Source organism: Oncorhynchus kisutch, linkage group LG19 (genome assembly GCF_002021735.2).
Source record: "Oncorhynchus kisutch isolate 150728-3 linkage group LG19, Okis_V2, whole genome shotgun sequence".
Lineage (NCBI taxonomy): Eukaryota > Metazoa > Chordata > Actinopteri > Salmoniformes > Salmonidae > Oncorhynchus > Oncorhynchus kisutch.
Genome location: NC_034192.2, coordinates 67392556 through 67418779, shown reverse-complemented (window position 1 = coordinate 67418779; position 26224 = coordinate 67392556). Strand labels below are relative to the sequence as shown.

Genomic DNA, 26224 nt, shown 5'->3' with positions numbered 1-26224 from the left:
CAGAACTGGGGTGGTATGCGGAGGATGAGGGCTGCAGTAGGCATCTCAGAGAGGGGGGAGTAAGGCCTAGGTAGGGTTGTAAAGGGTCGGAAACTTTTCTGTAAATTTCCAGAATCTTTTTACGTGAAGTTAAGCCCTGGAATTTGGGGAATTTTGTTTAAATTCATCAAAAAAGTTAGCTTATAACAGTGAACCTTTTTGTGGGATAAACAAGGCAATTCTAGGTCTTGTGACATTGGATAAAGGTCTTGGGACATTTGGGTAAACTATCCACAATTCAATGGAATTGCAACCCTTTGCATGCACAGTGCTTCCATCACATGTACAGCTGATTCTCAAGATCTTGCACACTAATGAGATGCTATTGAACCCACACTACTACACTGTCTGAGCCCAGGACTACATGCTTTCTGGTAAGTTTTGATTACAATACTGGGTAGGGTGAATACATTTTAAATTACATACATTATATTTGTTAACAAGTAAATAGTAGCCTACAGCAAAGTGTGTTTAAATCATTTCCAACTTCTTAACCATGTGGGTTTTTAGCTTCCTTGAGCCTGGTAACTGAGGAGTGTTAATTCACCCATTTCCATGCATTTCATTTTAAAACATTTATCTTACAAAGGAGTTGTTCAATCTACCTGCTTAACTATTTATCTGTACATGGAATTGTATTTGTTTTTTAAAACAAATTTTCCCCTAATCTTTACAGGAAAATGTCACGGGCACTATCTGATGTGTGGAGACATTTCACTGCAGCTAATGTAAACTCAGCAAAAAATGAAACGTCCCTTTTTCAGGACCCTGTCTTTCAAAGATAATTTGTAAAAATCCAAATAACTTCACAGATTTTCATTGTAAAGGGTTTAAACACTGTTTCCCATGCTTGTTCAATGAACCATAAACAATTAATGAACATGCACCTGTGGAAAGGTTGTAAGACACTAGCAGCTTACAGACGGTAGGCAATTAAGGTCACAGTTAGGAAAATTTAGGACACTAAAGAGGAATTTCTACTGACTCTGAAAAACACCAAAACAAAGATGCCCAGGGTCCCTGCTCATATGCGTGAACATGCCTTAGGCATGCTGCAAGGAGGCATGAGGACTGCAGATGTGTCCCGGGAAATAAATGGCAATGTCTGTACCGTTGCTACAGGGAGACAGGATGGACAGCTGATCGTCCTCGCAGTGGCAGGCCACGTGTAACAACACCTGCACAGGATCGGTACATCCGAACATCACACCTGCGGGACAGGTACAGGATGGCAACAACAACTGCCCGAGTTACACCAGGAACGCACAATCCCTCCATCAGTGCTCAGACTGTCTACAATAGGCTGAGAGAGGCTGGACTGAGGGCTTGTAGGACTGTTCTAAGGCAGGTCCTCACCAGACATCACCGGCAACAACGTTGCCTATTGGCACAAACCCACCGTCGCTGGACAAGACCGGACTGGCAAAAAGTGCTCTTCACTGACGAGTCACGGTTTTGTCTCACCAGGGGTGATGGTCACATTCGCGTTTATCGTCGAAGGAATGAGTGTTACACCGAGGCCTGTACTCTGGAGCGGGATCGATTTGGAGGTGGAGGGTCCGTCTTGGTCTGGGGCGGTGTATCACAGCATCATCGAACTGAGCTTGTTGTCATTGCAGGCAATCTCAACGCTGTGCGTTACAGGGAAGACATCCTCCTCCCTCATGTGGTACCCTTCCTGCAGGCTCTTCCTGACATGACCCTCTAGCATGACAATGCCACCAGCCATACTGCTCGTTCTGTGATTTCCTGCAAGACAGGAATGTCAGTGTTCTGCCATGGCCAGAGAAGATCCCGGATCTCAGTCCCATTGAGCACGTCTGGGACCTGTTGGATCGGAGGGTGAGGGCTAGGGCCATTCCCCCCAGAAATGTCCAGGAACTTGCAGGTGCCTTGGTGGAAGAGTGGGGTAACATCTCACAGCAAGAACGAGAAAATCTGGTGCAGTCCATAAGGACTGCCGTACTTAATGCAGCTGGTGGCCACACCAGATACTGACTGTTACTTTTAATTTTGACCCCCTCCTTTGTTCAGGGACACATTATTCCATTTCAGCTGGTCACATCTGTGGAACTTGTTCAGTTTATGTCTCTGTTGTTGAATCTTGTTATGTTCATACAAATATAAACATTAAGTTTGCTGAAAATAAACACAGTTGACAGTGTGAGGACATTTCTTTTTTTGCTGAGTTTATTTAGCTGGCTAGTTAGCCTGCAGGATTACATTGTTCCTAGCAAGCTAACTTGGTAACAAAGGATAAACTGTTGGCTAGCTAACATTAGATAGAAAAGCACATTTTAGCTTTCGCTTGCATCACATTGAGTATTGAATTAATTATTTAGGCTAGCTGGAAACAGGACATTATTGTGCAGAATGAAGAACTTGCTATTTTCAATTTACCTTGTTTAGCTTTTTTTGCTGCTCGTTCCTGCAGAATTTTGTCCTCTTCTTCCCTTCTTCCTCTTCTTCCCTTCTTCCTCTTCTTCCTCTTCTTCCCTTCTACCATCACTTTTTCCCCTCACATGTTTTCTAATCCTGTCAGACATCTCCTCCTCTGTCTGCTCTCAGTCCTCCCAGCTCCTCTCCATTTTCTTTGGTTGTGCATAATAATTTCTGCCAAAATAATGATGGGCAACTGGGCATTTTTATACATGACCATAAGCATGATGGGATGTTAATTGCTTAATTAAGTCAGGAACCACACCTGTGAGGAAGCACCTGCTTTCAATATACTTTGTATCCTTCAGGTGTTTCCTTTATTTTGATAGTTACCTTCACATCTTGCTGATAAGCACACATACACACTCCTCTTCCAGTAACTCTGTCTTCACTATCCTCTAGCTGAGCAATCAGTTCACAACAAAGAAAACTCGTACCACGTGCACGCTCAACTCAACACTCAAACATCCACACACACTATGCCTGGCATACTCCATCTGAAACAAACATGAAAGAACAGAAGCGTGTAGTATCATGAAGAGTTGTATTTAATCCGTTCAGGATCAGCATGGCGTCTGTATAGACAGGACTCTGTAACACAGACAGGCTTCCAGTTTCTCTCCCCAAATCCTTCCTCACCACAGCAACGATAGTATTGTTTTAACAGGTTCCATTACACAACACTAACTGGTCAGGGACATTTAAAGCTTTGCTTTTCAACGACTACATTATTTCAACAACAAAAAAGATTGTTTATGCATAGTTGATTGGCTACTTTTCTGTTAAAGGCATGGCCATATATACCAGTCAAACATACTAATAACATGGAATACCATATATACCAGTAAAACATACTAATAACATGGGATGCCATATATACCAGTCAAACATACTAATAACATACTAATAACATGGAATACCATATATACCAGTAAAACATACTAATAACATGGGATGCCATATATACCAGTAAAACATACTAATAACATGGAATACCATATATACCAGTAAAACATACTAATAACATGGGATGCCATATATACCAGTCAAACATACTAATAACATGGAATGCCATATATACCAGTAAAACATACTAATAACATACTCATAACATGGGATGCCATATATACCAGTAAAACATACTAACAACATGGAATACCATAAATACCAGTAAAACATACTAATAACATGGGATGCCATATATACCAGTAAAACATACTAATAACATGGAATACCATATATACCAGTCAAACATACTAATAACATGGAATGCCATATATACCAGTAAAACATACTAATAACATACTAATAACATGGGATGCCATATATACCAGTAAAACATACTAATAACATGGGATGCCATATATACCAGTCAAACATACTAATAACATGGAATGCCATATATACCAGTCAAACATACTAATAACATACTAATAACATGGGATGCCATATATACCAGTAAAACATACTAATAACATGGAATGCCATATATACCAGTCAAACATACTAATAACATGGAATGCCATATATACCAGTCAAACATACTAATAACATGGGATGCCATATATACCAGTCAAACATACTAATAACATGGAATGCCATATATACCAGTAAAACATACTAATAACATACTAATAACATGGGATGCCATATATACCAGTCAAACATACTAATAACATGGAATACTCTATTGTGTAGGTATGTTTTGTGTAATTTGGTCAATAATCTAAACTAGGGACATAGGGACCCGTTTACGACTGAACCTTAAGGCCATTCGATGAAAAATCTTTGAATCAAAGCAACACACTCTCTCTCTCTCTCTCTGTCTCTGTCTCTGTCTCTGTCTCTGTCTCTGTCTCTGTCTCTGTCTCTGTCTCTGTCTCTGTCTCTGTCTCTCTCTCTCTCTCTCTCTCTCTCTCTCTCTCTCTCTCTCTCTCTCTCTCTCTCTCTCTCTCTCTCTCTCTCTCTCTCTCTATATATATATATATCTCTCTGTCTCTCTCAATCTCTATCTCTCTCTGTCTCTCTCTCTCTCTAATCCTACAGAAACTTCTAGTCCAATCTCTGAACTAAGAACTGTTGTGAGAGCGATTCCAGTCATCCCCCCCATGACATGTCCTTTAACAGCCATAGTCCAGTCTAATGTTCAACGAAAAGCTACAGCATCACATACAGTGTGACACAGTGTCTTAAGTTAAAGGCAGATATACAGAGTCATCAAATCAGCTGTGGAGCAATATGGCCACTGTCATTCAATCAGTATGTATCTAATATAATATGGCTGTTTTCATTGTTTAAACCAGAAGCCTTTTAGCAAACAGGCTAGAGGCTGAGGCACAGGCTGATGGTGTGGCTGAAGTGCTATTCCCTCTTCATACCCCGTCCCATGAGGCAGGCGAACACAGTCATCACCATCTTAGGTTTCACCTCCACCAGGTCCTCTGGTAGGGCGTACACACGGGCTCCGATCTTCCTTGCCATGGACACAGCGTACCTGGAGGCAGAGGTTAGAGGTCAGGGGTCAGTAAACCATATAACACTAGTTATTACAGTATTGTACAAAACTTTTCCAGCCCCAAACCTATACCGTAGTGTCCCAAACGACACATTGCAGTGTGTGTGTCTGCGTGTGTGTGTGTGTGTGTGTGTGTGTGTGTGTGTGTGTGTGATGCGTGTGTCTGCATGTGTATGTCAGACTGACTTGGCATTGTCCAATCTGTCGACGTCAGAGAGCGTTCCAGTCTTGACAAGGTCATAGTTCACGCTGCGTGGCTGGATGGAGTCAATCAGGTCCAGGACAGGAAGACTACTGCTGATACCACGATCCTGGAGAGAGAGAGTGAGACACACACACACACACACACACACACACACACACACACACACACACACACACACACACACACACAGCTGTAAACACTACTTTCAGAGTTTAGAGCTATATAGAAGCACTGGTTTTAGAGCTATAGAGAACCACTGGGTTTAGAGCTATATAGAAACACTGGTTTAGAGCTATAGAGAACCACTGGGTTTAGAGCTATACAGAACACTGGGTTCAGAGCTATAGAGAACACTGGGTTTAGAGCTATATAGAAACACTGGTTTTAGAGCTATAGAGAACACTGGGTTTAGAGCTATACAGAACACTGGGTTCAGAGCTATATAAAACACTGGGTTTAGAGCTATAGAGAACACTGGGTTTAAAGCTATATAGAACCACTGGGTCTACGGTTTAGTAACTGAGAGTTCCTAGTGATTCACAGATCACACAGTATAACAGACATTATAAAGCCACCCCCCGTTCCATATGACTTGTCACCTTGAAGCTGGAGATCTTAGAGTTCTTCCCGGCTCCAGTCAGGGTTCTGTTGACCCAGTTGATGATGAGGTCATCGTTAGCAGCCTCTCCATGTCCAAGGTCCTCCAGAACATTCAGAGTGTATCTGAGGAGGTTATCTATTAGTCAGGTCTGATAGAGGATCAGGAGGTGGTTATCGGTTAGTCAAGTCTGATAGAGGGTCAGGAGGTTATCTATTAGTCAGGTATGATAGAGGATGAGGCAAATGTTATCTACTAGTCAGGTCTGATAGAGGATCAGGAGGTGGTTATCTATTAGTCAGGTCTGATAGAGGATTTTTATTTATTCATTTTTATTTCACCTTTATTTAACCAGGTTGGCCAGCTGAGAACACCTTTATTTAACCAGGTTGGCCAGCTGAGAACACCTTTATTTAACCAGGTTGGCCAGCTGAGAACACCTTTATTTAACCAGGTTGGCCAGCTGAGAACACCTTTATTTAACCAGGTTGGCCAGCTGAGAACACCTTTATTTAACCAGGTTGGCCAGCTGAGAACACCTTTATTTAACCAGGTTGGCCAGCTGAGAACACCTTTATTTAACCAGGTTGGCCAGCTGAGAACAAGTTCTCATTTACAACTGCGACTTGGCCAAGATAAAGCAAAGCATTGAGAGACAAACAACAACACAGAGTTACACATGGAATAAACAAACATACAGTCAATAATACAATAGAATAAGTCTATATACAGTGTGTGCAAATGAGGTAAGATAAGGGAGGTAAGGCAATAAATAGGCCATAGTGGCGAAGTAATTACAATATAGAAAATTAACACTGGAGTGATAGATGTGCAGATGAGGATGTGCAAGTAGAAATACTGCTGTGCAAAAGAGCAAAAAAACAAATATGGGGATGAGGTAGGTGGTTGGTTGGATGGACTTTTTACAGATGGGCTCTGTACAGCTGCAGCGATCGGTAAGCTGCTCTGACAGCTGACGCTTATAATTTGAGAGGGAGATATAAGCCTCCAACTTCAGTGATTTTTGCAATTCGTTCCAGTCATTGGCAGCAGGGAACTGGAAGGAAAGGCGGCCAAAGGAGGAATTGGCTTTAAGGATGACCAGTGAAATATACCTGCTACGGGTGGGTGTTGTTATGGTGACAAGTGAGCTGAGATAAGGCTCACCTTAACCTAGCAAAGACTCATAGATGGATCAGGAGGTTATCTATTAGTCAGGTCTGATAGAGGAGCAGGAGGAGGTGATCTATTAGTCAGGTCCCACCCCCTCTCTCTACCTCCCCCCTCCCTCCCTCTCTCTCTCCTACCTCCTCATCAGCTGCCAGACCAGAGCCAGGGTGAGGGTGGGGTTTCCGTCATTAAGGTCCTGTCCTCCGATGCCGACCAGAGAGAACCCTGCCTTGGCCTTCCCGAGGTCCACTGCGTAGTTACAGTTCTCCAGCTTCTTCATGTTGGCCCCTAGCTTGGGGTAGGGAGGGCGGTTGACTTTGTGGTCCCAGTCCACTGCAACCTTAATCCTCTCATACAGCTGGAGGATGACCAGCGCATCTAACAGATCACTGTAGGGAGGAAGAGAGGGGGAGGGAGGGGGGAGGGAAGAGGTAGAGGGAGGGGAGAGAGGGGGGAGGGAGGGAGGGAGGGGGTGGGAGGGAAGAGAGGGGGGAGGTAGAGGGAGGGGGAGAGAGGGGGAGGGAGGGGGTGGGAGGGAGGGGGGAGGGAGGGAAGAGGTAGAGGGAGGGGAGAGAGGGGGGAGGGAGGGAGGGGGTGGGAGGGAGGGGGGAGGGAAGAGGTAGAGGGAGGGGAGAGAGGGGGGAGGGAGGGAGGGGGTGGGAGGGAGGGGGAGGGAAGAGGGGGGAGGGAGGGAGGGGGTGGGAGGGAGGGGGGAGGGAAGAGGGGGGAGGGAGGGGGAGGGAAGAGGTAGAGGGAGGGGAGAGAGGGGGGAGGGAGGGAGGGGGTGGGAGGGAGGGGGGAGGGAAGAGGGGGGAGGGAAGAGGGGGGAGGGAGGGGGAGGGAAGAGGTAGAGGGAGGGGAGAGAGGGGGGAGGGAGGGAGGGGGTGGGAGGGAAGAGAGGGGGGAGGTAGAGGGAGGGGAGAGGAGAGAGGGGGGAGGGAGGGAGGGAGGGAAGAGAGGGGGGAGGTAGAGGGAGGGGGAGGTAGAGGGAACAGAGGGTGGGAGGGAGGGGAGAGAGGGGGGAGGGAGGAAGGGAGGGAGGGAAGAGAGGGGGGAGGTAGAGGGAGGTAGAGGGAAGAGAGGGGGGAAGTAGAGGTAGTTACCCGTATATATGGTTAACATGAGGGTTGATATTATAGTAAAGGTAGTTACCCGTATATATTGTTAACATGAGGGTTGATATTATAGTAAAGGTAGTTACCCGTATATATGGTTAACATGAGGGTTGATATTATAGTAAAGGTAGTTACCCGTATATATTGTTAACATGAGGGTTGATATTATAGTAAAGGTAGTTACCCGTATATATGGTTAACATGAGGGTTGACTCCCAGAGAATTCATCCAGTTCCTGAAGGTTCTCTCCTCTCTCGTCTCACCTGAGGAAACAGGAGGAGTTACCACAGGGTGTGTTAAGTAGGGGAGAAGTGTGTGTGTGTGTTACCACAGGGTGTGTTTAGTAGGGGAGAAGTGTGTGTGTGTGTGTTACCACAGGGTGTGTTAAGTAGGGGAGAAGTGTGTGTGTGTGTGTTACCACAGGGTGTGTTTAGTAGGGGAGAAGTGTGTGTGTGCTACCACAGGGTGTGTTAAGTAGGGGCGAAGTGTGTGTGTGTGTTACCACAGGGTGTGTTAAGTAGGGGAGAAGTGTGTGTGTGTGTTAACACAGGGTGTGTTTAGTAGGGGAGAAGTGTGTGTGTGTGTTACCACAGGGTGTGTTAAGTAGGGGAGAAGTGTGTGTGTGTGTTAACACAGGGTGTGTTTAGTAGGGGAGGCGTGTGTGTATGTGTGTGTGTTAACACAGGGTGTGTTTTGTAGGGGAGAAGTGTGTGTGTGTGTTACCACAGGGTGTGTTTAGTAGGGGAGGCGTGTGTGTATGTGTGTGTGTTACCACTGGGTGTGTTTAGTAGGGGAGACGTGTGTGTGTGTGTTAACACAGGGTGTGTTTAGTAGGGGAGAAGTGTGTGTGTGTGTGTTACCACTGGGTGTGTTTAGTAGGGGAGGAGTGTGTGTATGTGTGTGTGTTACCACTGGGTGTGTTTAGTAGGGGAGACGTGTGTGTGTGTGTTACCACTGGGTGTATTTAGTAGGGGAGACGTGTGTGTGTGTGTGTGTTACCACTGGGTGTGTTTAGTAGGGGAGATGTGTGTGTGTGTTACCACTGGGTGTATTTAGTAGGGGAGACGTGTGTGTGTGTGTGTTACCACTGGGTGTGTTTAGTAGGGGCGACGTGTGTGTGTGTGTGTTACCACTGGGTGTATTTAGTAGGGGAGATGTGTGTGTGTGTTACCACTGGGTGTATTTAGTAGGGGAGACGTGTGTGTGTGTGTGTGTGTGTGTGTTACCACTGGGTGTATTTAGTAGGGGAGACGTGTGTGTGTGTGTGTGTGTTACCACTGGGTGTGTTTAGTAGGGGAGACGTGTGTGTGTGTGTTACCACTGGGTGTATTTAGTAGGGGAGACGTGTGTGTGTGTGTGTGTTACCACTGGGTGTATTTAGTAGGGGAGACGTGTGTGTGTGTGTGTTACCACTGGGTGTGTTTAGTAGGGGAGACATGTGTGTGTGTGTGTGTGTGTGTGTGTGTGTGTTACCACTGGGTGTATTTAGTAGGGGAGATGTGTGTGTGTGTGTGTTACCACTGGGTGTGTTTAGTAGGGGAGACGTGTGTGTGTGTGTGTGTTACCACTGGGTGTATTTAGTAGGGGAGGCGTGTGTGTGTGTTACCACTGGGTGTATTTAGTAGGGGAGACGTGTGTGTGTGTGTGTGTGTGTTACCACTGGGTGTATTTAGTAGGGGAGGCGTGTGTGTGTGTGTGTGTGTTACCACTGGGCGTATTTAGTAGGGGAGGCATGTGTGTGTGTGTGTGTGTTACCACTGGGTGTGTTTAGTAGGGGGGATGTGTGTGTGTGTTACCACTGGGTGTATTTAGTAGGGGAGTAGTGTGTGTGTGTGTGTTACCACTGGGTGTGTTTAGTAGGGGAGACGTGTGTGTGTGTTACCACTGGGTGTATTTAGTAGGGGAGACGTGTGTGTGTGTTACCACTGGGTGTGTTTAGTAGGGAGACGTGTGTGTGTGTGTGTGTTACCACTGGGTGTGTTTAGTAGGGGAGGACGTGTGTGTGTGTGTGTGTGTTACCACTGGGTGTATTTAGTAGGGGAGACGTGTGTGTGTGTGTGTTACCACTGGGTGTATTTAGTAGGGGAGACGTGTGTGTGTGTGTGTTACCACTGGGTGTATTTAGTAGGGGAGACGTGTGTGTGTATGTGTGTGTGTGTTACCACTGGGTGTATTTAGTAGGGGAAATGTGTGTGTGTGTTACGACTGGGTGTATTTAGTAGGGGAGACGTGTGTGTGTGTGTGTGTGTGTGTGTTACCACTGGGTGTATTTAGTAGGGGAGACGTGTGTGTGTGTTACCACTGGGTGTATTTAGTAGGGGAGACGTGTGTGTGTGTTACCACTGGGTGTATTTAGTAGGGAGACGTGTGCGTGTGTGTGTGTGTTACCACTGGGTTGTATTAGTAGGGGAGACGTGTGTGTGTGTGTGTGTTACCACTGGGTGTATTTAGTAGGGGAGACGTGTGTGTGTGTGTGTGTTACCACTGGGTTGTATTTAGTAGGGGAGACGTTGTGTGTGTGTGTGTGTTACCACTGGGTGTATTTAGTAGGGGAGACGTGTGTGTGTGGTGCGTTTACCACTGGGTGTATTTAGTAGGGGAGACGTGTGTGTGTGTTACCACTGGGTGTATTTAGTAGGGGAGACGTGTGTGTGTGTTACCACTGGGTGTATTTAGTAGGGGAGACGTGTGTGTGTGTTACCACTGGGTGTATTTAGTAGGGGAGACGTGTGTGTGTGTTACCACTGGGTGTATTTAGTAGGGGAGACGTGTGTGTGTGTTACCACTGGGTGTATTTAGTAGGGGAGACGTGTGTGTGTGTTACCACTGGGGCTATTTAGTAGGGGAGACGTGTGCGTGTGTTACCACTGGGTGTATTTAGTAGGGGAGACGTGTGTGTGTGTTACCACTGGGTGTGTTTAGTAGGGGAGACGTGTGTGTGTGTTACCACTGGGTGTATTTAGTAGGGGAGACGTGTGTGTGTGTTACCACTGGGTGTATTTTAGTAGGGGAGACGTGTGTGTGTGTTACCACTGGGTGTATTTAGTAGGGGAGACGTGTGCGTGTGTGTGTGTTACCACTGGGTGTGTTTAGTAGGGGAGACGTGTGCGTTGTGTTACCACTGGGTGTGTTTAGTAGGGAGACGTGTGTGTGTGTTACCACTGGGTGTATTAGTAGGGGAGACGTGTGTGTGTGTTACCACTGGTGTATTTAGTAGGGGAGACGTGTGCGTGTGTTACCACTGGGTGTATTTAGTAGGGGAGACGTGTGTGTGTGTTACCACTGGGTGTATTTAGTAGGGGAGACGTGTGTGTGTGTTACCACTGGGTGTATTAGTAGGGGAGACGTGTGTGTGTGTTACCACTGGGTGTATTAGTAGGGGAGACGTGTGCGTGTGTTACCACTGGGTGTATTTAGTAGGGGAGACGTGTGTGTGTGTTACCACTGGGTGTATTTAGTAGGGGAGACGTGTGTGTGTGTTTACCACTGGGTGTATTTAGTAGGGGAGACGTGTGCGTGTGTGTGTGTTACCACTGGGTGTATTTAGTAGGGGAGACGTGTGCGTGTGTGTGTGTTACCACTGGGTTATTTAGTAGGGGAGACGTGTGTGTGTGTTACCACTGGGTGTATTTAGTAGGGGAGACGTGTGTGTGTGTGTGTGTTACCACTGGGTGTGTTTAGTAGGGGAGACGTGTGCGTGTGTTACCACTGGGTGTATTTAGTAGGGGAGACGTGTGCGTGTGTTACCACTGGGTGTATTTAGTAGGGGAGACGTGTGTGTGTGTTACCACTGGGTGTATTTAGTAGGGGAGACGTGTGTGTGTGTTACCACTGGGTGTATTTAGTAGGGGAGACGTGTGTGTGTGTTACCACTGGGTGTATTTAGTAGGGGAGACGTGTGTGTGTGTTACCACTGGGTGTATTTAGTAGGGGAGACGTGTGCGTGTGTTACCACTGGGTGTATTTAGTAGGGGAGACGTGTGTGTGTGTTACCACTGGGTGTATTTAGTAGGGGAGACGTGTGTGTGTGTTACCACTGGGTGTATTTAGTAGGGGAGACGTGTGTGTGTGTTACCACTGGGTGTATTTAGTAGGGGAGACGTGTGTGTGTGTTACCACTGGGTGTATTTAGTAGGGGAGACGTGTGTGTGTGTTACCACTGGGTGTATTTAGTAGGGGAGACGTGTGTGTGTGTTACCACTGGGTGTATTTAGTAGGGGAGACGTGTGTGTGTGTGTGTGTTACCACTGGGTGTATTTAGTAGGGGAGACGTGTGTGTGTGTTACCACTGGGTGTATTTAGTAGGGGAGACGTGTGTGTGTGTTACCACTGGGTGTGTTTAGTAGGGGAGACGTGTGTGTGTGTTACCACTGGGTGTGTTTAGTAGGGGAGACGTGTGCGTGTGCGTGTGTTACCACTGGGTGTGTTTAGTAGGGGAGACGTGTGCGTGTGTTACGACTGGGTGTGTTTAGTAGGGGAGACGTGTGTGTGTGTGTGTGTTACCACTGGGTGTATTTAGTAGGGGAGACGTGTGTGTGTGTGTGTGTGTACCACTGGGTGTATTTAGTAGGGGAGACGTGTGCGTGTGTTACCACTGGGTGTATTTAGTAGGGGAGACGTGTGTGTGTGTTACCACTGGGTGTATTTAGTAGGGGAGACGTGTGCGTGTGTTACCACTGGGTGTATTTAGTAGGGGAGACGTGTGTGTGTGTTACCACTGGGTGTATTTAGTAGGGGAGACGTGTGTGTGTGTTACCACTGGGTGTATTTAGTAGGGGAGACGTGTGTGTGTGTGTGTGTGTGTGTGTGTGTGTGTGTGTTACCACTGGGTGTATTTAGTAGGGGAGACGTGTGCGTGTGTTACCACTGGGTGTATTTAGTAGGGGAGACGTGTGTGTGTGTTACCACTGGGTGTATTTAGTAGGGGAGACGTGTGTGTGTGTTACCACTGGGTGTATTTAGTAGGGGAGACGTGTGTGTGTGTTACCACTGGGTGTATTTAGTAGGGGAGACGTGTGCGTGTGTTACCACTGGGTGTATTTAGTAGGGGAGACGTGTGTGTGTGTTACCACTGGGTGTATTTAGTAGGGGAGACGTGTGCGTGTGTTACCACTGGGTGTATTTAGTAGGGGAGACGTGTGCGTGTGTTACCACTGGGTGTATTTAGTAGGGGGAGACGTGTGCGTGTGTTACCACTGGGTGTATTTAGTAGGGGAGACGTGTGTGTGTGTGTGTGTGTGTGTTACCACTGGGTGTATTTAGTAGGGGAGACGTGTGTGTGTGTGTGTGTGTGTGTTACCACTGGGTGTATTTAGTAGGGGAGACGTGTGTGTGTGTTACCACTGGGTGTATTTAGTAGGGGAGACGTGTGCGTGTGTGTGTGTTACCACTGGGTGTATTTAGTAGGGGAGACGTGTGCGTACTGTACATGGGACAATATGTTAAAGATGTCAAAACCTCCACCTTGACACCGGCCAGCTGAAGATAATTGGTGAAAGAAGCTGGCTAGTTATATCCTAGGCTACTTCCAGACACAAGACCTGGTTAGACTGCTAGTTATCTGTAGAAAGGTGAGTGACTATAACTGTTTTGACAGGGTGAATGTCCAAACTCTTCCCACCTTCAAACACACACAAGAGACAGCCACATCAAAACACACCTCCCAGACCCACATCTGGTTCTCAGACGGGTCTTTCTTTTTCCCAACACAGTCAGAACCACACCCCGTTATTCAGAGCGGTGTTCTACTACGCTCCCATTGGCTAGCTAGCGTTGTCTCAGTTCAGTCAAAACCACACCCCGTTATTCAGAGCGGTGTTCTACTACGCTCCCATTGGCTAGCTAACGTTGTCTCAGTTCAGTCAAAACCACACCCCGTTATTCAGAGCGGTGTTCTACTACGCTCCCATTGGCTAGCTAACGTTGTCTCAGTTCAGTCAAAACCACACCCCGTTATTCAGAGCGGTGTTCTACTACGCTCCCATTGGCTAGCTAACGTTGTCTCAGTTCAGTCAAAACCACACCCCGTTATTCAGAGCGGTGTTCTACTACGCTCCCATTGGCTAGCTAACGTTGTCTCAGTTCAGTCAAAACCACACCCCGTTATTCAGAGCGGTGTTCTACTACGCTCCCATTGGCTAGCTAACGTTGTCTCAGTTCAGTCAAAACCACACCCCGTTATTCAGAGCGGTGTTCTACTACGCTCCCATTGGCTAGCTAACGTTGTCTCAGTTCAGTCAAAACCACACCCCGTTATTCAGAGCGGTGTTCTACTACGCTCCCATTGGCTAGCTAACGTTGTCTCAGTTCAGTCAAAACCACACACCGTTATTCAGAGCGGTGTTCTACTACGCTCCCATTGGCTAGCTAACGTTGTCTCAGTTCAGTCAAAACCACACCCCGTTATTCAGAGCGGTGTTCTACTACGCTCCCATTGGCTAGCTAGCGTTGTCTCAGTTCAGTCAAAACCACACCCCGTTATTCAGAGCGGTGTTCTACTACGCTCCCATTGGCTAGCTAACGTTGTCTCAGTTCAGTCAAAACCACACCCCGTTATTCAGAGCGGTGTTCTACTACGCTCCCATTGGCTAGCTAACGTTGTCTCAGTTCAGTCAAAACCACACCCCGTTATTCAGAGCGGTGTTCTACTACGCTCCCATTGGCTAGCTAACGTTGTCTCAGGTCAGTCAAAACCACACCCCGTTATTCAGAGCGGTGTTCTACTACGCTCCCATTGGCTAGCTAACGTTGTCTCAGTTCAGTCAAAACCACACCCCGTTATTCAGAGCGGTGTTCTACTACGCTCCCATTGGCTAGCTAACGTTGTCTCAGTTCAGTCAAAACCACACCCCGTTATTCAGAGCGGTGTTCTACTACGCTCCCATTGGCTAGCTAACGTTGTCTCAGTCACAGGCGATCAGTGCAGAGACGGTGACCTTCCAAGGTAAGGATGGAAAGTGTAATTTAACAGTTAGCTGCCTACAGTAATGCAGGCCAATTATCATCATGTTTGGTAACATTTGTCCATGTATTTATTTTCAGTGTTTCAATGAGTTGTAAAAATGTCTCTGAGAACTCTGCTGAATTCCCTGTATTGAAGGTCAGCTAAGTTAACCGAGGCTACTTAACGTTACTAGGTCGGTATTTGTAGTTGTTATATTATCATTAGTAGTCTATTATCAGGTTAAAGCATATTCTAATTATTCATAATTTCTCAAAGATTTATTAGCTAATCATTCAGTCGAATACGCTATGCTACAGCCATTGAATCTGTCTTTGAGCGTTAAGGGACGTTAATGGCTAGCTCGGTCCATGACATTATGTTATTATATTTTTCAGCCTTGAAATACAAGGGCAAATGTTATTAATCAGTGACTGAAATTTCGCCCAACGTGATATTCACTTCCTGACTTGGAGAGCGCTCAAAGCGTTGTAGAACATCTCTCTGAATAACGGGGCGTGGTTTTGGCTTAACTGAGACGTTAGCTAGCCAATGGGAGTGTTGTAGAGCGTCTCTCTGAATAACGGGGCGTGGTTTTGGTTTAACTGCATTGGGAAAAAGAAAGACGCTTCCCAGACGCATTTCATAATGAGGAGAATGAAACCAAGGCTAAATAAGGAAGTTCAGCCCCCTTTTAAAATGAGTGTAATTCTGTTGAGAGTCAGCAGGGGGAGTTCTATACACAGATCTACAGAGAGCAGAATCAGAGGTGTTGAGAGTCAGCAGGGGGAGTTCTATACACAGATCTACAGAGAGCAGAATCAGAGGTGTTGAGAGTCAGCAGGGGGAGTTCTATACACAGATCTACAGAGAGCAGAATCAGAGGAGTATTTACTGATATACTCTATACAGCATATCAGATGTCAGTTCATCACCACGTATACTAGGTATATCTACAGGGGTACTAGGTATATCTACAGGGGTACTAGGTATATCTACAGGGGGTATATCTACAGGGGTACTAGGTATATCTACAGGGGGTATATCTATAGGGGTACTAGGTATATCTACAGGGGTACTAGGTATATCTACAGGGGTACTAGGTATATCTACAGGGGCACTAGGTATATCTACAGGGGTACTAGGTATATCTACAGGGGTACTAGGTATATCTACAGGGGGTATATCTACAAGGGTACTAGGTATATCTACTGGGGGTATATCTACAGGGGGTACTAGGTATATCTACAGGGGGTATATCTACAGGGGTACTAGGTATATCTACAGGGGTACTAGGTATATCTACAGGGGCACTAGGTATATCTACAGGGGGTATATCTACAGGGGTACTAGGTATATCTACAGGGGTACTATGTATATCTACAGGGGTAATAGGTATATCTACAGGGGCACTAGGTATATCTACAGGGGGTATATCTACAGGGGTACTAGGTATATCTACAGGGGGTATATCTACAGGGGCACTAGGTATATCTACAGGGGTATTTCTACAGGGGTACTAGGTATATCTACAGGGGGTATATCTACAGGGGTACTAGGTATATCTACAGGGGTACTAGTTTTTTCTACAGGTGTACTAGGTATATCTACAGGGGTACTAGGTATATCTAAAGGGGGTACTAGGTTTTTCTACAGGGGTACTAGGTATATCTACAGGGGGTATATCTACAGGGGAATATCTACAGGGGTACTAGGTATATCTACAGGGGCACTAGGTATATCTACAGGGGGTATATCTACAGGGGTACTAGGTATATCTACAGGGGCACTAGGTATATCTACAGGGGGTATATCTACAGGGGTACTAGGTATATCTACAGGGGCACTAGGTATATCTACAGGGTATATATCTACAGGGGTACTAGGTATATCTACAGGGGCACTAGGTATATCTACAGGGGCACTAGGTATATCTACAGGGGCACTAGGTATATCTACAGGGGGTATATCTACAGGGGTACTAGGTATATCTACAGGGGCACTAGGTATATCTACAGGGGTATATCTATAGGGGTACTAGGTATATCTACAGGGGCACTAGGTATATCTACAGGGGCACTAGGTATATCTACAGGGGGTACTAGGTATATCTACAGGGGCACTAGGTATATCTACAGGGGGTATATCTACAGGGGTACTAGGTATATCTACAGGGGGTATATCTATAAGGGGTACTAGGTATATCTACAGGGGGTATATCTACAGGGGTACTAGGTATATCTACAGGGGTACTAGGTATATCTACAGGGGCACTAGGTATATCTACAGGGGTACTAGGTATATCTACAGGGGGTATATCTACAGGGGTACTAGGTATATCTACAGGGGTACTAGGTATATCTACAGGGGCACTAGGTATATCTACAGGGGTACTAGGTATATCTACAGGGGTACTAGGTATATCTAAAGGGGTATTAGGTTTTTCTACAGGGGTACTAGGTATATCTACAGGGGGTATATCTACAGGGGGAATATCTACAGGGGTACTAGGTATATCTACAGGGGCACTAGGTATATCTACAGGGGGTATATCTACAGGGGTACTAGGTATATCTACAGGGGCACTAGGTATATCTACAGGGGGTATATCTACAGGGGTACTAGGTATATATACAGGGGCACTAGGTATATCTACAGGGTATATATCTACAGGGGCACTAGGTATATCTACAGAGGTACTAGGTATCTCTACAGGGGCACTAGGTATATCTACAGGGGGTATATCTACAGGGGTACTAGGTATATCTACAGGGGCACTAGGTATATCTACAGGGGTACTAGGTATATCTACAGGGGTACTATGTATATCTACAGGGGTAATAGGTATATCTACAGGGGCACTAGGTATATCTACAGGGGGTATATCTACAGGGGTACTAGGTATATCTACAGGGGGTATATCTACAGGGGCACTAGGTATATCTACAGGGGGTATTTCTACAGGGGTACTAGGTATATCTACAGGGGGTATATCTACAGGGGTACTAGGTATATCTACAGGGGTACTAGTTTTTTCTACAGGTGTACTAGGTATATCTACAGGGGTACTAGGTATATCTAAAGGGGTACTAGGTTTTTCTACAGGGGTACTAGGTATATCTACAGGGGGTATATCTACAGGGGGAATATCTACAGGGGTACTAGGTATATCTACAGGGGCACTAGGTATATCTACAGGGGGTATATCTACAGGGGTACTAGGTATATCTACAGGGGCACTAGGTATATCTACAGGGGGTATATCTACAGGGGTACTAGGTATATCTACAGGGGCACTAGGTATATCTACAGGGTATATATCTACAGGGGTACTAGGTATATCTACAGGGGCACTAGGTATATCTACAGGGGCACTAGGTATATCTACAGGGGCACTAGGTATATCTACAGGGGGTATATCTACAGGGGTACTAGGTATATCTACAGGGGCACTAGGTATATCTACAGGGGGTATATCTATAGGGGTACTAGGTATATCTACAGGGGCACTAGGTATATCTACAGGGGCACTAGGTATATCTACAGGGGTACTAGGTATATCTACAGGGGCACTAGGTATATCTACAGGGGGTATATCTACAGGGGTACTAGGTATATCTACAGGGGGTATATCTATAAGGGGGTACTAGGTATATCTACAGGGGGTATATCTACAGGGGTACTAGGTATATCTACAGGGGGTACTAGGTATATCTACAGGGGCACTAGGTATATCTACAGGGGGTACTAGGTATATCTACAGGGGGTATATCTACAGGGGGTACTAGGTATATCTACAGGGGGTACTAGGTATATCTACAGGGGCACTAGGTATATCTACAGGGGTACTAGGTATATCTACAGGGGTACTAGGTATATCTAAGGGGTATTAGGTTTTTCTACAGGGGTACTAGGTATATCTACAGGGGGTATATCTACAGGGGGAATATCTACAGGGGTACTAGGTATATCTACAGGGGCACTAGGTATATCTACAGGGGGTATATCTACAGGGGTACTAGGTATATCTACAGGGGCACTAGGTATATCTACAGGGGGTATATCTACAGGGGTACTAGGTATATATACAGGGGCACTAGGTATATCTACAGGGTATATATCTACAGGGGCACTAGGTATATCTACAGAGGTACTAGGTATCTCTACAGGGGCACTAGGTATATCTACAGGGGGTATATCTACAGGGGTACTAGGTATATCTACAGGGGCACTAGGTATATCTACAGGGTATATATCTACAGGGGTACTAGGTATATCTACAGGGGCACTAGGTATATCTACAGAGGTACTAGGTATATCTACAGGGGCACTAGGTATATCTACAGGGGGTATATCTACAGGGGTACTAGGTATATCTACAGGGGCACTAGGTATATCTACAGGGGGTATATCTACAGGGGCACTAGGTATATCTACAGGGGTACTAGGTATATCTGCAGGGGTACTAGGTATATCTACAGGGAGTATATCTACATGGGTACTAGGTATCTCTACAGGGGCACTAGGTATATCTACAGGGGGTATATCTACAGGGGTACTAGGTATATCTACAGGGGCACTAGGTATATCTACAGGGTAAATAATCTACAGGGGTACTAGGTATATCTACAGGGGTACTAGGTATATCTACAGGGGCACTAGGTATATCTGCAGGGGTACTAGGTATATCTACAGGGGGTATATCTACAGGGGTACTAGGTATATCTACAGGGGTACTAGATATATCTACAGTGGGTATATCTACAGGGGGTATATCTACAGGGGTACTAGGTATATCTACAGTGGGTATATCTACAGGGGTACTAGATATATCTACAGTGGGTATATCTACAGGGGGTACTAGATATATCTACAGGGGCACTAGGTATATATACAGGGGGTATATCTACAGGGGGTACTAGGTATATCTACAGGGGGTATATCTTCAGGGGCACTAGATATCTACAGTGGCTATATCTACAGGGGTACTAGATATATCTACAGGGAGTATATCTACAGGGGGAATATCTACAGGGGTACTAGGTATATCTACAGGGGTACTAGATATATCTACAGTGGGTATATCTACAGGGGTACTAGATATATCTACAGGGGGTATATCTACAGGGGTACTAGGTATATCTACAGTGGGTATATCTACAGGGGTACTAGATATATCTACAGTGGCTATATCTACAGGGGTACTAGATATATCTACAGGGGGTATATCTACAGGGGTACTAGGTATATCTACAGGGGGTATATCTACAGGGGTACTAGGTATATCTACAGGGGGTATATCTAGAGGGGGTATATCTACAGGGGCACTAGGTATATCTACAGGGTGTATATCTACAGGGGTACTAGGTATATCTACATTGGTACTAGGTATATCTACAGGGGTACTTGAGAAGAGTCATGAGACCATAGGCTTACTAGTAAAATACACATGAGTGTGTACTTCCGAGGTACTCTGGGCAGAGCAGAATTGACTTGGTGGTACATGGGGCGGCAGGGTAGCCTAGCGGTGGACTAGTAACTGGAAGGTTGCAAGTTCAAACCCCCGAGCTGACAAGGTAAAAATCTGTTGTTCTGCCCCTGAACAGGCAGTTAACCCACTGTTCCTAGGCCGTCATTGAAAATAAGAATTTGTTCTTAACTGACTTGCCTAGTTAAATAAAGGTACATTTTTTTTATAAAAACATGTAGAGTATATTATAAGTGTACCCACCCTCCAGTTTGGCCCAGTCCAGGTCCTGCCCCTCAGGCTTGGTGAGTGATGGGTATTTATTAAACAGGTTGGCAACGAAGGCCAGGTTGAGTTTGGGGTTCCCACAGACCACATCAGTAGGGGTCACAAACTGTCTACAGCCCAACCTGTCAGCCTGAACCAGCATACTCTCTGCCCTACGCAGGTCATCTTTCTCCTGGAGAGGGGGAAGAGAGAGAGAGCTGACAGTTATATACACAGATTTAACAAAAAAACAGAGCAAGCTAGAATGCTATTTGGCCCTAAACAGAGAGTACACAGTGGCAGAATACCTGACCACGGTGACTGAACCAAACTTAAGGAAAGCTTTGACTATGTACAGATTCAGTGAGCATAGCCTTGCTATTGAGAAAGGCCGCCGTAGGCAGACATGGCTCTCAAAAGAAGACACTGCCCACAAAATGAACTGAGTTGCACTTCCTAACCTCCTGCCCAATGTATGACCATATTAGAGACACATATTTCCCTCAGATTACCCAGATCCACAAAGAATTCTTGAACAAATCCAATTTTGATAAACTCCCATATCTACTGGGGGACATTCCACAGTGTGCCATCACAGCAGCAAGATGTGTGACCTGTTGCCACAAGAAAAGGGCAACCAGTGAAGAACAAACACCATTGTAAATACAACCCATATTTATGTTTATGTTTTTTCCATTGTGTACTTTAACTATTTGCACATCATTACAACATTGTAACACTGCTGCTAGTTTCTGTTTATTATCTATGCATAGTCACTTTACAAATTACCCCCTGTATATATCCTCATTACTAACCTGTATTTACCTCAGTAGGTCAGACTATATTAACCTATCAGCAGGTCAGACTATATTAACCTATCAGCAGGTCAGACTATATTAACCTATCAGCAGGTCAGTCTATATTTATACATCAGTAGGTCAGACTATATTTACCTATCAGCAGGTCAGACTATATTAACCTATCAGCAGGTCAGTCTATATTTATACATCAGTAGGTCAGACTATATTTACCTATCAGCAGGTCAGACTATATTTACCTATCAGCAGGTCAGACTATGTTTACCTATCAGCAGGTCAGTCTATATGTATCCATCAGCAGGTCAGACTATATTTATCCATCAGCAGGTCAGTCTATATTTATCCATCAGCAGGTCAGACTATATTCACCTATCAGCAGGTCAGACTATATGTATACATCAGTAGGTCAGACTATATTTACCAATCAGCAGGTCAGACTATATTTACCTATCAGCAGGTCAGACTATATTTATCTATCAGCAGGTCAGACTATATTTATCCATCAGCAGGTCAGTCTATATTTATCTATCAGCAGGTCGGTCTATATTAACCTATCAGCAGGTCAGTCTATATGAACCTATCAGCAGGTCAGTCTATATTTATCCATCAGCAGGTCAGTCTATATTTAACTATCAGCAGGTAATTCATATTTAGAAGCTTTTGCTCTGTAGTACAATTACTAATGTGTGTGTGTGTGTGTGTGTGTACTGTGTGTATGTGTATGTGTGCGTGTGTGTGTGCGTGTGTGTGTGTGCGTGTGTGGCCCTGAGGGAGAGAATCTGGAGGAGTTGATGACACACAATGTGCAGGCTGAACAGAACAGGAGGAAATGGTTTCATCCGCAGGGAAATTCCTACCTTCTGATAGTCCCATATCCTCCTCCTGCATTCCACAGCTCTATTAACCCTGGAGCCTACTACTACTTCAGACAAACAGCCCGCTTCCCAAATGGGACTCTGTTCCCTATATAGTGCACTACTTTTGACCGGGGCCCTATGGTAGTGCACTATTTATGGAATAGGGTGCCATATTGGGACGGAGACATAGGTTATGTGGAATGGAAATGGCAGGATGTCATGTAGAACATGGAATCATGACAGCTCTACGTGTTCTATTTCTATCAACAGATCTGAATGGGCTGTCTGAACTGGTCCAATCAGGGTTCACCTCTAGACTATATGACCTGGTCCAATCAGGGTTCACCTCTAGACTATATGACCTGGTCCAATCAGGGTTCACCTCTAGACTATATGACCTGGTCCAATCAGGGTTCACCTCTAGACCATATGACCTGGTCCAATCAGGGTTCACCTCTAGACTATATGACCTGGTCCAATCAGGGTTCACCCCTAGACCATATGACCTGGTCCAATCAGGGTTCACCTCTAGACTGAATGACCTGGTCCAATCAGGATTCACCTCTAGACTGTATGACCTGGTCCTATATGACCTGGTCCAATCAGGGTTCACCTCTAGACTGAATGACCTGGTCCAATCAGGGTTCACCTCTAGACTGTATGACCTGGTCCTATATGACCTGGTCCAATCAGGGTTCACCTCTAGACTGTATGACCTGGTCCTATATGACCTGGTCCAATCAGGGTTCACCTCTATCTAGACTGAATGACCTGGTCCAATCAGGGTTCACCTCTAGACTGTATGACCTAGTCCAATCAGGGTTCACCTCTAGACTGTATGATCTGGTCCAATCAGGGTTCACCTCTAGACTGTATGACCTAGTCCAATCAGGGTTCACCTCTAGACTGTATGACCTAGTCCAATCAGGGTTCACCTCTAGACTGTATGATCTGGTCCAATCAGGGTTCACCTCTAGACTATATGACCTTGTCCAATCAGGGTTCACCTCTAGACTGAATGACCTGGTCCTATATGACCTGGTCCAATCAGGGTTCACCTCTAGACTGTATGACCTGGTCCAATCAGGGTTCACCTCTAGACTATATGACCTGGTCCTATCAGGGTTCACCTCTGTGCTGTGTAACCTCGTCCAATCAGGGTTTCATTCAGCTCAACACAAATTGAACAAACAAGATCACAATGGTGTGAACGGGAGCTGACAGCATCGTGATTTAGACCTGAGATTGTCCAATCGGATGGCTCTGATAAGAGACCAGGGGTCAGAGGTTATCACTGTCACCATGAAAATAGACCATCCAACATTCCAACAGGACTTTGTTAGTTAGTTAACAGCACTCATTCACACACCTGGTGAGAGCCATACACTGTACACTGTGTGCACATAACATTAAGGACACCGTCCTAATATTGAGTTACACCCCCATTTGCCCTCAGAACAGCCTCAATTCATCAGAACATGGACTCTACAAGGTATCGAAAGCGTTCCACAGGGATGCTGTCCGATGTTGACTCCAATGCTTCCCAGTTTTGTCAAGTTGACTGGATGTCATTTGGGTGGTGGACCATTCTTGATACACACAGGAAACAGTTGAGTGTGAAAAATCGAGCAGCATTGCAGTTCTTGACACAAACCGGCCCATTCACCCTCTGAATGACTTACATACACAATCCATTTTTCAATTGTCTCAAGACTTATAAATCCTTCTTTAACCTGTCTCTTCATCGAAAACCACTTCCTAGTACGAGTTCATCTGGGGGTTGAATGAACAATAACCAACAACCTGCTATATGGTGTCAGTGGGAAGCAAGGCCACAGTGTGATAATTATGTCAACATGCAGAGCACGCCCCCATCCACATCGATGGGGCTGTAGTGGAGTCGAGAGCTTCAAATTCCTTGGTGTCAAATTAAATCAAATTGTATTAGTCACATGTGCCGAATACAACAGGTGTAGACCTTACAGTGAAATGCTGAATACAACAGGTGTAGTAGACCTTACATTGAAATGCTGAATAAAACAGGTGTAGACCTCACAGTGAAATGCTGAATAAAACCTAAGAGTGAAACACTTCCTTACGAGCCCCTGACCAACAATGCAGTTTAAAAAAATACAGATAACAATAAGAGATAAAAGTAAGAAGTAATTAAAGATCAGCAGTAAAATAACAATAAGAGGCTATATACAGGGTATTACGGTACAGAGTCAATATGGAGACTATATACAGGGTATTACGGTACAGAGTCAATGTGGAGGCTATATACAGGGTATTACGGTACAGAGTCAATGTGGAGGCTATATACAGGGTATTACGGTACAGAGTCAATGTGGAGGCTATATACAGGGTATTACGGTACAGAGTCAATGTGGAGGCTATATACAGGGTATTACGGTACAGAGTCAATGTGGAGGCTATATACAGGGTATTACGGTACAGAGTCAATGTGGAGGCTATATACAGGGTATTACGGTACAGAGTCAATGTGGAGGCTATATACAGGGGGTACCGGTACAGAGTCAATGTGGAGGCTATATACAGGGTATTACGGTACAGAGTTAATGTGGAGGCTATATACAGGGGGTACCGGTACAGAGTCAATGTGGAGGCTATATACAGGGGGTACCGTACAGAGTCAATGTGGAGGCTATATACAGGGTATTACGGTACAGAGTCAATGTGGAGTCTATATACAGGGGGTACCGGTACAGAGTCAATGTGGAGGCTATATACAGGGTATTACGGTACAGAGTCAATGTAGAGGCTATATACAGGGTATTACGGTACAGAGTCAATGTAGAGGCTATATACAGGGTATTACGGTACAGAGTCAATGTGGAGGCTATATACAGGGGGTTACGGTACAGAGTCAATGTGGAGGCTATATACAGGGGGTACCGGTACAGAGTCAATGTAGAGGCTATATACAGGGTATTACGGTACAGAGTCAATGTGGAGGCTATATACAGGGTATTACGGTACAGAGTCAATGTAGAGGCTATATACAGGGGGATACTGGTACAGATTCAATGTGGAGGCTATATACAGGGGGATACTGGTACAGAGTCAATGTGGAGGCTATATACAGGGTATTACGGTACAGAGTCAATGTAGAGGCTATATACAGGGGGATACTGGTACAGAGTCAATGTGGAGGCTATATACAGAGTCAATGTAGAGGCTATATACAGGGGGTACCGGTACAGAGTCAATGTGGAGGCTATATACAGAGTCAATGTAGAGGCTATATACAGGGGGTACCAGTACAGAGTCAATGTGGAGGCTATATATAGAGTCAATGTAGAGGCTATATACAGGGGGTACCAGTACAGAGTCAATGTGGAGGCTATATACAGAGTCAATGTAGAGGCTATATACAGGGGGTACCAGTACAGAGTCAATGTGGAGGCTATATACAGAGTCAATGTGGAGGCTATATACAGGGGGTACCGGTACAGAGTCAATGTGGAGGCTATATACAGAGTCAATGTAGAGGCTATATACAGGGGGTACCAGTACATAGTCAATGTGGAGGCTATATACAGGGGGTACCAGTACAGAGTCAATGTGGAGGCTATATACAGGGTGTTACAGTACAGAGTCAATGTGGAGGCTATATACAGGGGGATACTGGTACAGAGTCAATGTGGAGGCTATATACAAGGGGTACCGGTACAGAGTCGCTGTGGAGACTATATACAGGGGGTACCGGTACAGAGTCAATGTGGAGGCTATATACAGGGGGTACCGGTACAGAGTCAATGTGGAGACTATAT

General features: G+C 45.4%; 1 protein-coding gene across 3 annotated transcripts in view; it reads right to left on the bottom strand.

Annotated features, from left to right (window-relative positions):
* Positions 1 to 3008: 3008 nt before the first annotated feature.
* Positions 3009 to 26224, bottom strand: part of LOC109886868 (plastin-3) — a 74980-nt gene continuing 51764 nt past the window's right edge. For all 3 annotated transcript variants that reach the window (XM_031797594.1, XM_031797593.1, XM_031797595.1), the window contains 6 exons: positions 20753 to 20948; positions 8266 to 8344; positions 7104 to 7355; positions 5798 to 5921; positions 5180 to 5304; positions 3009 to 4972 (listed from right to left, as the gene is read on the bottom strand). In XM_031797594.1, coding sequence (XP_031653454.1) covers positions 4840 to 4972; positions 5180 to 5304; positions 5798 to 5921; positions 7104 to 7355; positions 8266 to 8344; positions 20753 to 20948 — 909 coding nt within the window. In that variant the 3' untranslated portion in view covers positions 3009 to 4839. The remainder of the gene's footprint in view (positions 4973 to 5179; positions 5305 to 5797; positions 5922 to 7103; positions 7356 to 8265; positions 8345 to 20752; positions 20949 to 26224) is intronic.